At 38.1% G+C, this 15,048-nt stretch overlaps 1 protein-coding gene across 3 annotated transcripts in view; it reads left to right on the top strand.

The window, feature by feature from the left end:
* Window positions 1-15,048, top strand: part of LOC148510710 (N-acetylneuraminylgalactosylglucosyl-glucoside beta-1,4-N- acetylgalactosaminyltransferase 2-like) — a 317,743-nt gene that overhangs the window by 246,898 nt on the left and 55,797 nt on the right. For 2 of the 3 annotated variants that reach the window (XM_088442511.1, XM_088442513.1), the window contains exon 9: window positions 8,044-8,184. The exons of the other annotated variant lie outside the window; for it this stretch is intronic. In XM_088442511.1, the coding sequence (XP_088298637.1) occupies window positions 8,044-8,184 (141 nt within the window). The remainder of the gene's footprint in view (window positions 1-8,043; window positions 8,185-15,048) is intronic. 3 annotated transcript variants of the gene reach the window in all.

The following is a 15,048-nucleotide window of genomic DNA, read 5'->3' as shown; positions in this document are numbered from 1 at the left end:
ATGTTACATCAAAAAACCCCTCTATTCTTACGTGTGTAACTATTTGGATAATAGTCTCATCAAAGGTCTGGGACGCGACTTAGTCCCGCCCACATTTTGATGGACAGAAGTAATCTCTTACAGCTGATCATGACACAGGGTCAGGTGATTTCTCACCACTCCTCCTCGCTAGTAGGGAGATTGGAGGAGCGCTCTGTCAGTCTGTTTGATCTATGTAATCAGGTATCTCCCTATAAAGGAAGTGGGGAGGAGGGTGTTACACACGGACCTTGGACGAAGCCTTTAGGGTGAAACGTGCGTTGGTCACACGTGTGGGGATGATTTCCTGGACTGTGCACACCAGGCTCTCTCACACTTGGCAGCAGACTTCCTGATTTCTTATATTGCTGTACATACGGAGGTACTCTTTATCTATCTTTCTAGGATACAAGGCTTTCAGATAGTGAGGATTATCCTCACCAAGGGAATCGTTCCCCCATATCTGAGTATAAACCTTGAATCTCTATGCCTCTTAGTAGGTCATCTGGCTCTGACTGCTTAGTATTCACTGCAATTAGCACATACTCTGTTCAGCTCTGCCAATTTTGAATAGAACGGAGGCTTTCTTTTTCTATCTTTAAAAATAGACTCTATGGGCCTGATTCAGACCCACTCGCGAGCGGCTGTCCGCTCGCAAGTGGGTCGATGTTATGCACTGAGCATGCGCACGACGGGGGGAGCTCCGTCGTGCGCATGCGCCAGACGCGACGAGCGAAGGAAAGTCCTTCGCTCGTTGTGTCCGATCAAAGGGGGCGTGCTGTCAATGTTGATTGACAGCATGCCCCCTTTGGTGGGTGTGCCGGGGGCGTGCCTCCCTGACGGGGGCGCTCCCACGGGAACGCCTCCCGTCAGAAGCCGGCCCACTGACATCACTAGTGATGTCAGTGGGAGTGATTTTGGCTCTGATAGAGCCAAAATCACTCCGGAGCTTGCGGTTGAAAACCTCAACCGCAGGCTCCGGCTCGCAAATTCGATGGTCGCGATGGTCTCGACCATCGCGGCCATCACAAAGCACGCTCGTATAGCCTGTGGGTGGTGACCCACAGCTATACGAGCGTCCAGGAGGACGCTCCATGAAAATGGAGCCCGGCCCTCATTCAGAGCGTGTGCTCTGCTCAGAGCGTACGGCTCTGAATGAGGGCCTATATCTCCATTTGTCTTCCTGTACAAAAAACACAGTTGAATGAGTATGGTTTCCAGCTGTGGTGAAGTCTATTTATTAGAGAATTGGATATATATCTTCAATTAATAATATGGAAATCTGACAATTATATAAAGTGTATCAGCACTGTTTTTAGGACTGCTTACTGATTAACAGCATGTCATAAATTCAAATATAAAACATATGTTCACCCGTCTTAGGATAATATAATGTTTTTTTGTTGTGATTATTAAACTATCTCACAATAAGGTTATTATATTCATATGAGGAAACCTATATTATTGCAATTTCTCTCTCCCTTCTGTTTTTTCCCCCACCTGTACTTTCTGTAATCTCATTAGCTCCATTTCTGGGAGCTGAAAGTAGATGCAGGGGAATCTTTGAACGTTTGTTGTTTGGGGTGTGTGACTCTCATTAACCATCTCTGCCGACGGGCAAATGGTTAAAAGCAGATCATTCCCTCAATTGGATACAGACGCTTTTAATTTGACTTTGTCTTTATCAGCATCAGTAACGAATACAGCAAGTGATTTGTTCACACATTATCAAGTATTTTTCTATTGAGGATAATAAGTTATTATATATGTTCTCATTTATTTTTCGGATGATTTTGAACAAATTCGCTACTCTTATTATGATATTGCCGCTGAGCAACTGTTATTGAATTTATCTCTTTATCATCATTGTGATAACTGTGCTGTTTGGTGACATATCACTGTTGTTATCTAAATATTGTTCTGTTTGTTCAAAGATTGTTTGTCTTTTGTATTCATGTGCATGTAGAGGGAGATTTATTGCATATTAGATACAGTCATTTATAGGATTTACCAGGGGTTATTTGATACCTGCTATTTATGACCAGGTGTTAATCAATACCGGTCATTCCAGTTTAATACATTTTTTAATTCTGATTGTCTTTTTGTGTATATGTGATACTGACTGTTGGTCTTATGGTGGTCCAGTCTATGTAGTTTTTGATTTATTATTTTTTGAGTGTGTGGATCTGATCTAATATAGATCTAATAAAAGTTAAGTTTTATATGACATAGTGTGCCCCCACAATAGAGTCTTCTTTTTCCTCTTTATTCTGTGTATCCAATTATATTGACTCCAGGGGAGCACCACCGGTACACATACAGAATTGTGTTTCGTCTCTTGAAAAAAATTTTATTACAGTAGACGTTTAATTTCCGGTTAACAATTTTTCTAAGTCTCACGGATCTATCATGCATAAACCTGTGCCCAGACCACCCCCAAAAAATATTCCCTCCAAAATCACAGTATGGGCACAGAGTGCTGCACCCAGACCAACTAATCACAGCATCCAGTCCCTGGGGAACAATCCCTATAAATTCCATTTCATGACTGGCTACTGTTGCCAGTACAATGCCACTTTTTCTGAAGTTACAGCTCTGAACTCCCAGGTACTTTGTATCTGAACGGTTCCAGACGGATTCCAGTTCCAAATCTGGTAATCAAGTCTCCAATTTCTTCTATACTCTGGTCTGGTATTACCAAAGAGACTTGCTTATTCCTACCACCATCGGTCCCATCCGATATCTCCAATCATCGGTTCCATATGATATCTCCAATAATTGGCCCCATCCTATATCTCCAATCATCGGTCCCATCCGATATCTCCAATCATCGTTCCCATCCAATATCTCCAATCATTGGTCCCATCCGATATCTCCAATCATCCATCCCATCTGATATTTCCAATCATCGGTCCCATCCAATATAGTCAAACATCGGTCTGAAATCGATTCAGTTTTCCAATCCATCAACACCAGTCTCAAACCGATCCAATACTTCAATTCATCAACATTAGTCTCAAACTGATCCAGTTCTTCATCATCGGTCTCATACTGGTTCTACTCAACAATCCAGCATCATCGGTCCCAATCCGATTCTGCTCATCTATCCAGTATCATCAACTCCAGTTATATTCTCTCCTGTTCATCATCAATTCCACATCATTGGTCCCAGTCCGATATGATTATCTCCAGTTCTCATTCCAACCTGCTGTCCTCAACTTCTGGGCAATCATCCTCTACAGTATGGATCCAGCTGAAAATCTGCCTTCGACTGGGCTTCACCCTTATGAGAAAGATCGGATCCCATCCTAACATCTCACAAAAGAATTTGTCATGGCATTCCACTGAATCTTCAACAAACCTGGGAGAGTGTCATCTGCATCTGCAGACCTTCTACATCTGTGCCAGGGTTCAAATTCTGTAAACCAGTATCTGGAGCAGTTTCAAATACTGGCATCAATACCGTCTTATCTGGATACTCCTCCTCCTCCGCCTTATCAAGAATTCACTAATGTTTTCAGTAAAGCTGGTGCTGATGTACTTTCTCCTCACTCTTAATGGGATTGTCCAATTGATTTAATCCCTGTGAAATCTCCTCCCAGAGGGTGAACTTATCCGCTACTGCTCCCTGAAACAATAGCCATGACTGACTATATCCAAGAGAATTTTGAAAAAGGGTTTATTCGTCTGATGGTCTTCTCTACCCCTGTGCATTTTTCTCCAAAAAATTCAATCTGACTAAGTGCAACTACTCTATTGGGGATCAAGAGGTTCTCGCTTTTAAGTTAGCCTTGGAGGAGTGACGCTATCTTTTGGAAGGAGTTGTACTTTTCCATTCTCACAGACCACAAAAACATTTTATACCTTAAGACAGCCCATTGTCTGAATGCAAGGCAAGCCAGATGAGCTCTCTTCTCACGCTTCAACTTCAAATTGGCTTTTCACCCAGGGGTCCAGAACCGAAATGCTGATGCTCTCTCTCACTCCATGGAGCAAGAAAATTAGACTATCTCTGCTGAGAAGCATGTTGGGAAAACTCTTGTCAAGCACAAATTACACAATAAACTGCTACTTTGGGCTCATGCTTCCTGTTTTGTAGGTCATGCAGACATGCAAAAGACCTTTAAATTCATTTCCAGGTCTTACTGTTGGGCCTCTCTCAGAAAAGACTTAATTGCCTCTTGTAACAAGTGTGCCCAGCATAAAGTGCCTCAACAATTCCCAGCTGGGCAATTGCTTCCTCTCTCTGTTCCACATCAGCCGTGTACACCTCAATTGATGGACTTTATTACCAATCTTCCAGTTTCAAATAAATTCAACACCATCTGGGTGGTAAATAAAAGAATCTGAAAACACATTGTACTAAAATGTAATATACACATAAAATAACATAGCACCCAAAAATAATAAGAATTTTAGCACCACGTGTTTTCATTCACGTACCCTTTTATTTATCTGTATGTTTAAGGTTAGGGGTGTCTAACATTAGGAAACCCAGGCTGCTGTTATTGTAGAAGCGCTTTTTTGTCACAAAAAAAAGTCATTATCATCTGGGTGGTAGTTGACTGGTTCACCAAAATGGCTCACTACATACCCCTCACCGGTCTTCCGTCAGCTCACAAGTTGGCTCAGGAAATCTTCAGACTTCATGGACTACTTCTGGAAATCAAGTCAAACTCAATTTCTCCACTGCCTACCATCCCCAGTCCAATGGCCAGACAGAAAGAGTCAACCAAGATCTGGAGTAATTTCTTAGTCCATACGTATCCTCCTCTCAGGACAACTGGGCTGAACTGCTTCCTTGGACGGAATTTTGTTACAACAATCAGTACCATTCTTCATCTGGTTCCATGTCCTTTTATGCCACTTATGGCCCTTATCGTCCAGTTCCTGAGTGAAGGCCTCACAGGTTCCACCTGCCTATAGCACCTTGCAGCACTTTCCAAGATATAGAAAGTGATCCGCTTCTCCCTCGTGAAAGCTCCTGATCGGTACAAGAAGTTTGCTGACAGGAAGAGAGCAGTTAACAGTATCAATCAAGGAGATAGAGTTTGGCTCTCTACACAAAATCTGTGGTTAAGAGTTCCATCCATAAAATTTGCACTCCACTACATTGGGCCATTTATCATTGAGCGTGTTATCAACCCAAACTCAAGCTACTTGCCTTCCTGAGGATGCCTTCCATATTTCTTTATTGAAACCACTTATACTCAACTGGTTTTATTCAGCACTTCCAAAAGCACCCAAAGTCCAGACTCATCATATAGTCGAATACGAAATGGCTAAGATTCTGGACTCTAGAATCCGTTATGGATGACTTCAATACTTGATCGATTGAAAGTGCTATGACCCAGAAGAATGTTCCTAGACTTTTGCCTCTGATGTCCACGCTTTTCAGTTGATCCGAGCATTCCATGCCAAGTTTCCACATAAGCTAAAAAGGTGTCCTGGGGCTACTTGTGAACTGGGGGTGCTGTCATGGTCTGGACCCAAAAAAATCTTTTTACCTCTTCAGTGTCTGTCCAGGCTAGCACTGAGGTCTGCTCACCCTATACATCAGTCCCGCATTGCACAGTGCACATCACTACCACTGCACATATCTCCCGGCTGGGGTAGAGCTTGTCTGTGCTGCTACTGCCCAGTCCACTCAGTGTCCTGTCATTGAGCATGGAGATGGCTCCCTGAAGCTCCTTGCTCATGACCTGTCTCCTCAGCATGATGGTACAGAAGCTGCACGCCAGAGTTCCCTCCAAAATCACAGTATAGGTGCAGCCATGTTGGACTCCACTCAGAGCGCTGCTCCCAGACGAGCTGATTGCAGCATCCAATCCCTGGGGATCCATCCTGATAAATTTAATTTCCTGATTAGCTCCTGTTGCCAGTACAATTTTGCTTTTGCTTAAGTTAAAGCACTGTTCTGAGCTCCCAGGTACTCTGTATCTGAATGGTTCTAGTCCGTAACATCCCAGTTCCATTCCTATCACCTTTGGTCCCAGTTGATATCTCTAATATTTGGTCCCATTTGATATATTCAAACATCTGTCTCAAACCGATCCAGTTCTTCAATTCACCAACATCGGTCTCAAACCGATCAAGCTCTTCATTACCTGTCTCATATAGTTTCTACTCAACAATCGAGCATCATCGGTCCCATTCCAATTCTGCTCATCTATCCAGTATCATCAACTCCAGTTATATTCAGCCTGCTCATCAATTCCACATCATCAGGTTCAGTTCTCATTCCAACCTGCTGTTTAATAAAGACATTAAATTTCTGTCCTCGGCTTAGGGCCCATCATCCTCTACAGTTCCTCTACCTCCTTACATTAACACATAAGGTAATCCTGGCTCAAGCCACCCAGTTTCACCCATGCCTCCCAAGTCTCCTCTTCAGCTTCCTTCACAGTATCAGACCAATCCCAACCCTAAGGAGTGACACGATGCTTGCGAGATATTATGCATGCCCACTGGAGCCGGCCAGGATGTGAGACAAAGCCCATCAGCACTAGGCTGATGCACTGTAGGGTTTGGCAAGGATTGCTGGAGAGGGGAGTTTTCACTCCTCCACACCGGCAGGTAAGATGTTAATACATCTCGTTGGTAATGCTTCCTGCCTCACCTCAGTAAAAAGCTATGATCCGTACTCTATAATACATCTCCCCCTGAGTTCCATAACATATTTATGTCTTTATATACTGTGTAATTTAAATTGAAATAAATTTATTTCACACATAAAAAATTGTAGTGTCCAATTCTGCTTTTCTTATGTGAAAAACTCACTTAATGTGATTAAAGAAGGAGGTTGTTCATTGGACAAAGTCCTGGCCATACAGGGTACTCTTTATCCACATTTAAGGTTTTTGCCAAAGTTGCATTTACAGTACTATAAACACTAAAGTCCGTGTTGGATATTATCACGTATTGTATATTGGTCTTTGGAAGCCATTTGGGAAGCTTTTGTTTATCTCTTCGGCCACAATCTTTAGATGAATATTGAACTCATTGTTTTACAACCTTCTTGAGTCTCTACCCCTCCCACTCCCTCTATCACTGTCAACCACCAAGTCTCTCTAGTCCGTTGAATGGACATCACCCTTGACTCCCCAATGTCATTCACTCAACATACCCACTCCCTTACCAACTCCTATTGGGTCCATCTCTCAACCATCACTAGAATTAGACCCTTAATTTTCTGTAGATATCACCATTAGTCCACTTCCTAATCATCTTCAGCTTCTTCTATGGCAACCTTCTTTTCTCCCTAATCCACCTCTCTCTTTTTTAATAATTCCTTAAACCACGCTGCCAGACTGATCTTTCATTCATTCTACTTTGCTTATCCCCTCCCACTTTGCTAATCCCTCCACTAGTCCTCTATCTACTTCAGAATTCAATTTAAACTCCTCTTCACCCTCAAACCACTCCCATCTACAGCTTCCACCTTATCTCCCTCCACTTACTCTCCCATCCTTTTCAGTCAGCTGGTGATTGATGCCTCTTTTCGTCTTTGCTTATCACCTTTCACTCCCACCTCCAAAAACTTTTACTATGCTGCCCCTAATATAGGGAACATTCTCCCTTTCTTCATCAGATGTTTCCCCAACTTCCACGCCTTCAAACAGTCTTCCAAGGCTCAGCTATTCTCTCAATATTACCAGACCATCCTGTGATCATTACATATCCCTTGTTGCCTTACCTACTTTGTGCCTTTCTAGTACGATTATACAAAATGTTTTCTCTTAGAATGTAAGTACTCAGCAGCTCCCTCTCTCCTCCTATATACACCATTATGTATATGCATTTAATTAAATTTTCACTTGTAATAATGCATAGGTATTCTGGTTACACTTGTTGTATCATCGCTCTGCACGGTGCTGCAGAACTTTTTGGTGCACTATAAATAGATAATGATTATTGATTGATAAATAAAAAGAATGAAAATAATGGAAAACATATTGTTCTTGAAATTTGCAATTTTCTGTGTAATATTCACTTACCTCCCTTACTTTCTCTGTAATGTTGAAGGGCTGGTTCGCTGGAAGGAACTTGGCAGTTTCTCAAGTCACCACCAAATATTTCCTGTGGGTTGATGATGATTTTGAATTTACTGAAAGTACAAAAATTGAAAAATTTGTACAGATACTTGAAGACACAGACCTGGATGTGGTAATTTTTTATTTGTTTCATATATGTAATAAACAACTTAAGAACACAATATTTATGTACCAATGAGCTTAGCAACTGCAGTTCTGACTATTAGGTGCTTTTGAACTCAAAAAGTATCAATAATTGGAAAAACCAATCATCAGTATAGTGATTCCTTCGTGGGGCACTCTTTTGTACATAAATGATTTGTTAGTATAATTAAAAATTAGCTTTTAATATATCTCCAATAAAAAAATAGGGATTTGTTGTGCTCATTTATAAAATATCTAATTGAGCTCCCTTAGCAATTACTCTCATGAATTTATAAAAATAGATCTTTTATAAGAATTAGCATAAAGTATGTGGTGACTATGCTTGTTTGAATTCATGTGCTCATATAGCTCCTGATGGGTACATAAAATATTATAATAGCAGGGTCAGGTACAGTTCGTATGACATATAAAAATTGGAAATAATAATTGGAAATAACTCATAAATTAGAACTGTATGTAATAATAACTACTCGGTCATTTGAGATAAATCTATACATTGAGTGTGATAATAGCATACCTGCTGAGTATCATCCCAAATTCATATACCATGTATGGCCAAACACAAACACATATGCAAATGATCCCCGTCTTGCAACAAATTATTTAATCCTATTGCCGGGTTGGATACTACCGCAATGTAACCAAAAATATATAAATATACACATGAAATGCTAGCAGAGTACTCTGAAAAAAGGGGAGAGCAAAGACCACCCTGTAGGCATAAATATCCCAGATGACCTGATACTGATTTATATCAGGATAGCAATCCCGGATGACATACTTAAATTTTATAAACTACTATAGGCAGATAATATCATGTTGTGTCACATAACCTCATAAAAATTATAATAGTAAGTACGGAGTACAAGTACCTGGTCCCCTCTGCTGTCCAGGGTCTTCTATGAGTGGACACCTGGATGAGAGAGGGATCAGGAATAACTCTGATAGAAAATAAGTGGGAGGTGGGGGACACTCTGCTAGCAATTCATGTGTATATTTATATATTTTTGGTTACATTGAGGTAGTATCCAACCCGGCAATAGGATTAAATAATTTTGTTGCAAGACGGGGATCATTTGCATATGTGTTTGTGTTTGGCCATACATGGTATATGAATTTGGGATGATACTCAGCAGGCACGCTATTATCACACTCAATGTATAGATTTATCTCAAATGACCGAGTAGTTATTATTACATACAGTTCTAATTTATGAGTTATTCCAATTATTATTTCCAATTTTTATATATCATACGAACTGTACCTGACCCTGCTATTATAATATATCATGTACCCATCAGGAGCTATATGAGCATATGAATTCAAACAAGCATAGTCACCACATACTTTATGCTAATTCTTATAATAGATCTATTTTTATAAATTCGTGAGAGTAATTGCTAAGGGAACTCAATTAGATATTTTATAAATGAGCACAACAAATCCCTATTTTTTATTGGAGATATATAAAAAGCTAATTTTTAATTATACTAACAAATCATTTATGTACAAAAGAGTGCCCCACGAAGGAATCACTATACTGATGATTGGTTTTTCCAATTATTGATACTTTTTGAGTTCTAGTTACTCGATTCCAGGGAGCACCTCCAGCATATAAAATGTATCTTATGATAAAATTATGATATAAGATATGATATATATGGTACCTATTGCTGGTTTTACTTATAGATGTGAAATATAACACTGGTTATTATTCCTGTGCGGGATATTCTGGTTTCTTTGGGATAAGTTATGTTTACTGAGTCTCTACACTCAGCTCTTATATCCTTCGCACGGACATAACCAATATATCTTGAATCTTTAGTCATTTTGATATATTCCCCCTTTATTATACAATTTTATTTATTTATTTTTTTCTACTGTCAAGCTGACGCTAAAAAATTTCGTATTTTAAGCTCTTGTCAGAATTATCCTCAAAATGTGTTGCCGAAATTTGGATAGTATTTTTCCTACTATTACAAATTTTGAAGAAACTGATCCAAATTGGGAGGAGGATTTTGTTAAATTAAAGAAATTATTGTACAAACAAGTAAGGACCAACTGGGATCTTATCAGTTTGGAGAACTATCTTAAACAGAAAATAGTACCAAGGGGTTTGCGCCCCAAAGTATTCCCAGCATTTAATTTGGCTTCTGACAATCTTAAAACTGAATGGGAACATACCCTCACCAAGTGCTCACTGGAATTAATTGGTATTCTGATCAAACACAATCATCTGATTTTAGATGAATGTAAAAGGGAGATCAATGGTTTGGGGAAAAAATTGGAAAAGTGGAACAAAACAATGCTTTCCAAAAAAACTTTGACAAAAACAAAAATGAACTAAGGGAATATGAGAACTCTATTATAGATCGGAAGAAGCACAAATTCTTTCAGGACAAGAGAGATTTTTCCACAGGAAACATCTATAAATGGAGAAAATTCCAAGTCAGAAATGAAGGCAACAAAGGAGATCTATATACTTCCTCTGAAATGGGCTCGGCAGGAAGTGAAGACACAAATGGACGAAAGACTAGAACTAGTCCATATCATAGGAGAGATTTAGACCAAGGGCACTCCTCCTCTACCCCTACTTTTTTAGAGGATTTCAGACTACCACGAGGGAAACCGCCAAGAGAAAAACGAGGCATGGGAAGAAGAGGAAGAGAACAACAAAGATGGGAATCAATGTCTCCAGCCCATTACCAAATGAGAACCCGTGTCAACAATTAAATGATGGATCTCCTGAATTAAAGATAATCAACTTGTCCAGACAGATCTTAACCGACTCAGAAACTAGTGTTCTATTCAAAGGTCTCTCATTTTCCCCTTCTAAAACTATTAATCATTTCCAATGGGAAAAGAATTTACAACTGTTCGGTAGAAAACTGTTACTTGCTAAATTTCACGCTAATAAAGAAAAAATGATAATTCTCATATCAGTATCTCACAATCAGAAACATGTCCCAATATCCCTTTATCAGGTGCAGAGCATAATCAACTCTGGTCAACTGAGGACTTGGCTATGTTGGATATTTTGTATGATATCTCAGATGAAAGCAAGAATATCGCTGCTTGCTCTGCTAGGAAAAGACCTATATGTAAAAAGAGATCTAAATTCTTTCCACCTGACAATATTAGCCCTGAAACCAGAGTATTCCTTAAACTAGTATCTGAGGAATTTGACCAGATACACAAGAAAAAGAAACTATATGGTATCCCTAACAACTTAACTTTATCAGAAAGAAGAGCCATTAAGGAAATCAGGGAATGGGATGATATCGTAATCAAACCCTCCAACAAGAGGGACAACACTGTATTATGGCCAAGGGACATATATTTAAAGGAGGCAGCAAAACAGTTGGATAATACAAAGTGTTATCACAAATTACTTCTGAATCCCACGGAGAATTATATGGAATTGTACACCAGGATTATGGACCAGGCCTTTCAGAATGGTACAATAATGAAGGAAGAACATTCATTTCTCCAAGTTTCAAACCCTAAGATTCCTACTTTTTACCTCCTGCCTAAAATCCATAAAAACATGCAAGAACCGCCGGGTAGACCTATTGTGTCCAGTATAGGGGGACTTTCTGAACAAGCGAGCATTTTTGTAGATGTACACTTAAGATCATTGTTACAGAGTTACCATCATATGTAAAAGACACTTCAGATGTACTAAAAAGACTAAATGATATTAAATTGGAGGACCATCAACTACTAGTGAGTATGGATGTTGAGGCATTATATACGTGTATATCACATGATTTGGGTCTCTCTGCAGTGGAATATTTTCTTAGGATGGAAGGCCTTGGAAACTTTCAATCATTTATTCTGAAACTCTTACATTTTATCTTGAACAGAAATTATTTTGTATTCAACGACCGCTACTACCTCCAGGTAAAAGGAACGGCTATGTGGGCAGCCTGTGCGCCCACCTATGCCAACCTCTGCCTGGGGTGGTGGGAGTGGGAGTTGGTGTTCAAAGATGGTAACGATCCCTTGACCTACCATGTAGTTACATGGCTCCACTATATAGATGACATCTTCATCATATGGGATGGAACAGAGGATCTCCTATTTGAATTTGTGTAGAAATTGAACACGAATGATATCAATTTGAGACTGACACAGCAAGAACAAATTGTCATTTTTGGACTTAAACATCTATCGTGACAAAAATAACATGCTGGCAACAGCATTATACAGGAAAAAGACAGCAACCAATAGTGTTCTCCTCTGCTCGAGTTCGCACTTCCCTCCAACCATCACAAACATTCCAAAGGGAGAATTCCTATAATTAAAACGGAATTGTTCAGATGAAGAACAATATCATACACAATGTATAGAACTAACAGCACAATTGAGGGAACGTGGCTATAGCCACAGGTTAATCAAAGATCTAAAAACTCATTGAGGGGAATAAACAGAGGTTTATTAATCTTTGGAGGTCACAAGGAACAGTTACAGAATGAAATTAGATTCATTGGCGATTTCTGCAATGAATGGAAAGAACTTAAGAAGGCCATACAAAAATACTGGCCGATTTTGCGATCAGACCCAGACCTGGCAGCAAGATTAGGTAATGAAGTATCCATGAGTTGGAGGAGATCGACCAATTTGCGAGACACCTTGGTGCAAAGTCACTACAGCAAGGAGAAAAAAATATCAGAACATGGTATCAGGGGAACTTTCCCTTGTGGGGCATGCAAGGCATGCCAATACATCATGTCCATGGAATCTATAGAAGATAGATTTGGCCACACTTATCATATACGGGATCATTTCAATTGCAAATCCACCAATGTGGTATACTGTTTGACATGCTCATGCAACAAAAAATATGTTGGTATTACAACTCGTATGCTAAAAAACAGGATTTTGGAGCATGCAGGCAATATCAGAAATGTGGATAGAGATAAGAGAAATATGAAACAAATCACCACTGTGGCCAAGCACTTCTACCATCAACGTCATGATCCTAATCACAAATTGAAAGTGTTCTGTTTAGAAAAAATTAAATTGGGTATAAGAGGAGGAGACTATATGAGCGAACTTGTGAGGAAAGAGAGTGAGTGGACCTTTAAATTAGGTTCCCTCTCACCTAATGGTCTCAATGAACACATAAACTACAGTGTGTTTTTATAATGCATATATGCCCTGTATCCTCATTATCTCTCCCCTTTTTTGGTACAACTCAGTATTATTTAATATTAATGTAAGACTTCTGTTATCAATTTTATTATTTATGTTGATCACGAGTGTGATCTGACCTATGATAGACCATCTTTTGCCCTTTGCCAATCCACCACAATTATACACTTTTTATATATTTATTATTTATCATTTACACATATTTGCACATATTACGGTTTTTATCTTGGATTTTGACGTGTCTTTCATAGCAACATTTATCATTATTATTATTAAAAAATGTTTCACTTTTTTTTTATTTTTTGCTTTTTCAGTATTATCCATTTACTTTTGTGGTGATATAGTTGTTGTTTTTTTTTTTAGTGTTTGGTTTCACGTCTTATTTTTCACCATTTATATCACTATTTACATAGTTTTCCACATTGTAACAACAACCTCTTCATAATTCGACACCTTACACTATTAAGACATATGGATTTATTTACCTATGTCTATAATCAACATACCCTTTAATAGGAGTTTCACACTATAGCACTTGGTATTTGTGATTTCACATTATATGTGTTATGCATGTTGGTATGTGTATACATAATATGCATTGTACTTGTACTAGGTTATATATATTTACATATAGTCACCCTTTCACAAAAAAATTTTTTAATATTATTATTTATTTAATTTTTTTTCACTATATATACAAATAATTTTTATTAATTTTTACATTGATAAATGTTGAATTCTTTTTATCATTAGAACTCAGCAATTTGAGATAAGTAGAATTAAACTCCATGCCAATTATACCTATCAATTTAATATAAAAGTTATATATTTTATTATATATATCTTTTATTATTTCTTATTATTATTCATATTCTTATATTTACATTTTTTCTAGTATATCGTTTAGTCATTTATATGATTAATACTTAATATATGGAACATTGTTTCATCTTACTAAACATATGGTATATCAAACATGTGAAATTTAAATTTATGTTGATATATCAATGATCTGACGTTCATGTATGATTCTGGTTTCAATGGGATTCAAACTGATTATCATTATTACTGTTATTCTTATTTATTTATTTTTATATTTATTTAAAATGTTTAATTTTATATTTATTTTTATTTATCAGCTACTGTATAATTGGTGTGTTTCTCCATTATAGGGTAGATTCTGCATGTACTTTGTTTAAATTTGGCAGTTAAATGATATTTGTTTCTTTCACAATATTAATTAATTTGTTTGTTTGTTTGTTTGTTTTTTCCCCTTGTGACCTATAACAGAAAGTAAGATTGCATTAGATGCAAATTATATAATATGTTCAAGAACAGGATATCATTGCAAAACCCTTTTCTCTCTCTCTACCTAACAAATTTGGATCCCATGATTATTTAAGTGATTATTTGATTGCCAATTTATGTTGTTTTTAAACGTTTGAGCAAGCTTACAAGATGAATGTTACATTTCTATACCCAGTATAATGTTAATCTTGATTCAAATTGTAAAGCGCAACGGAATTTGCTGCGCTATATAAGAAACTGTTAATAAATATAAGAAACTGTTAATAAATTTCTATTATACCATTCTAAACACAGCAAATAGTTTTCCACACTTGCTGTATATGATGATATAAGAACACTTTTGTTCTATTGTTTTCATTATAATTTA

Source organism: Taudactylus pleione, unplaced genomic scaffold, assembly GCF_031769625.1.
Source record: "Taudactylus pleione unplaced genomic scaffold, aTauple2 ptg000313l, whole genome shotgun sequence".
NCBI classification, from domain to species: domain Eukaryota; kingdom Metazoa; phylum Chordata; class Amphibia; order Anura; family Myobatrachidae; genus Taudactylus; species Taudactylus pleione.
This window is presented reverse-complemented; position numbering and strand designations above follow the sequence as displayed.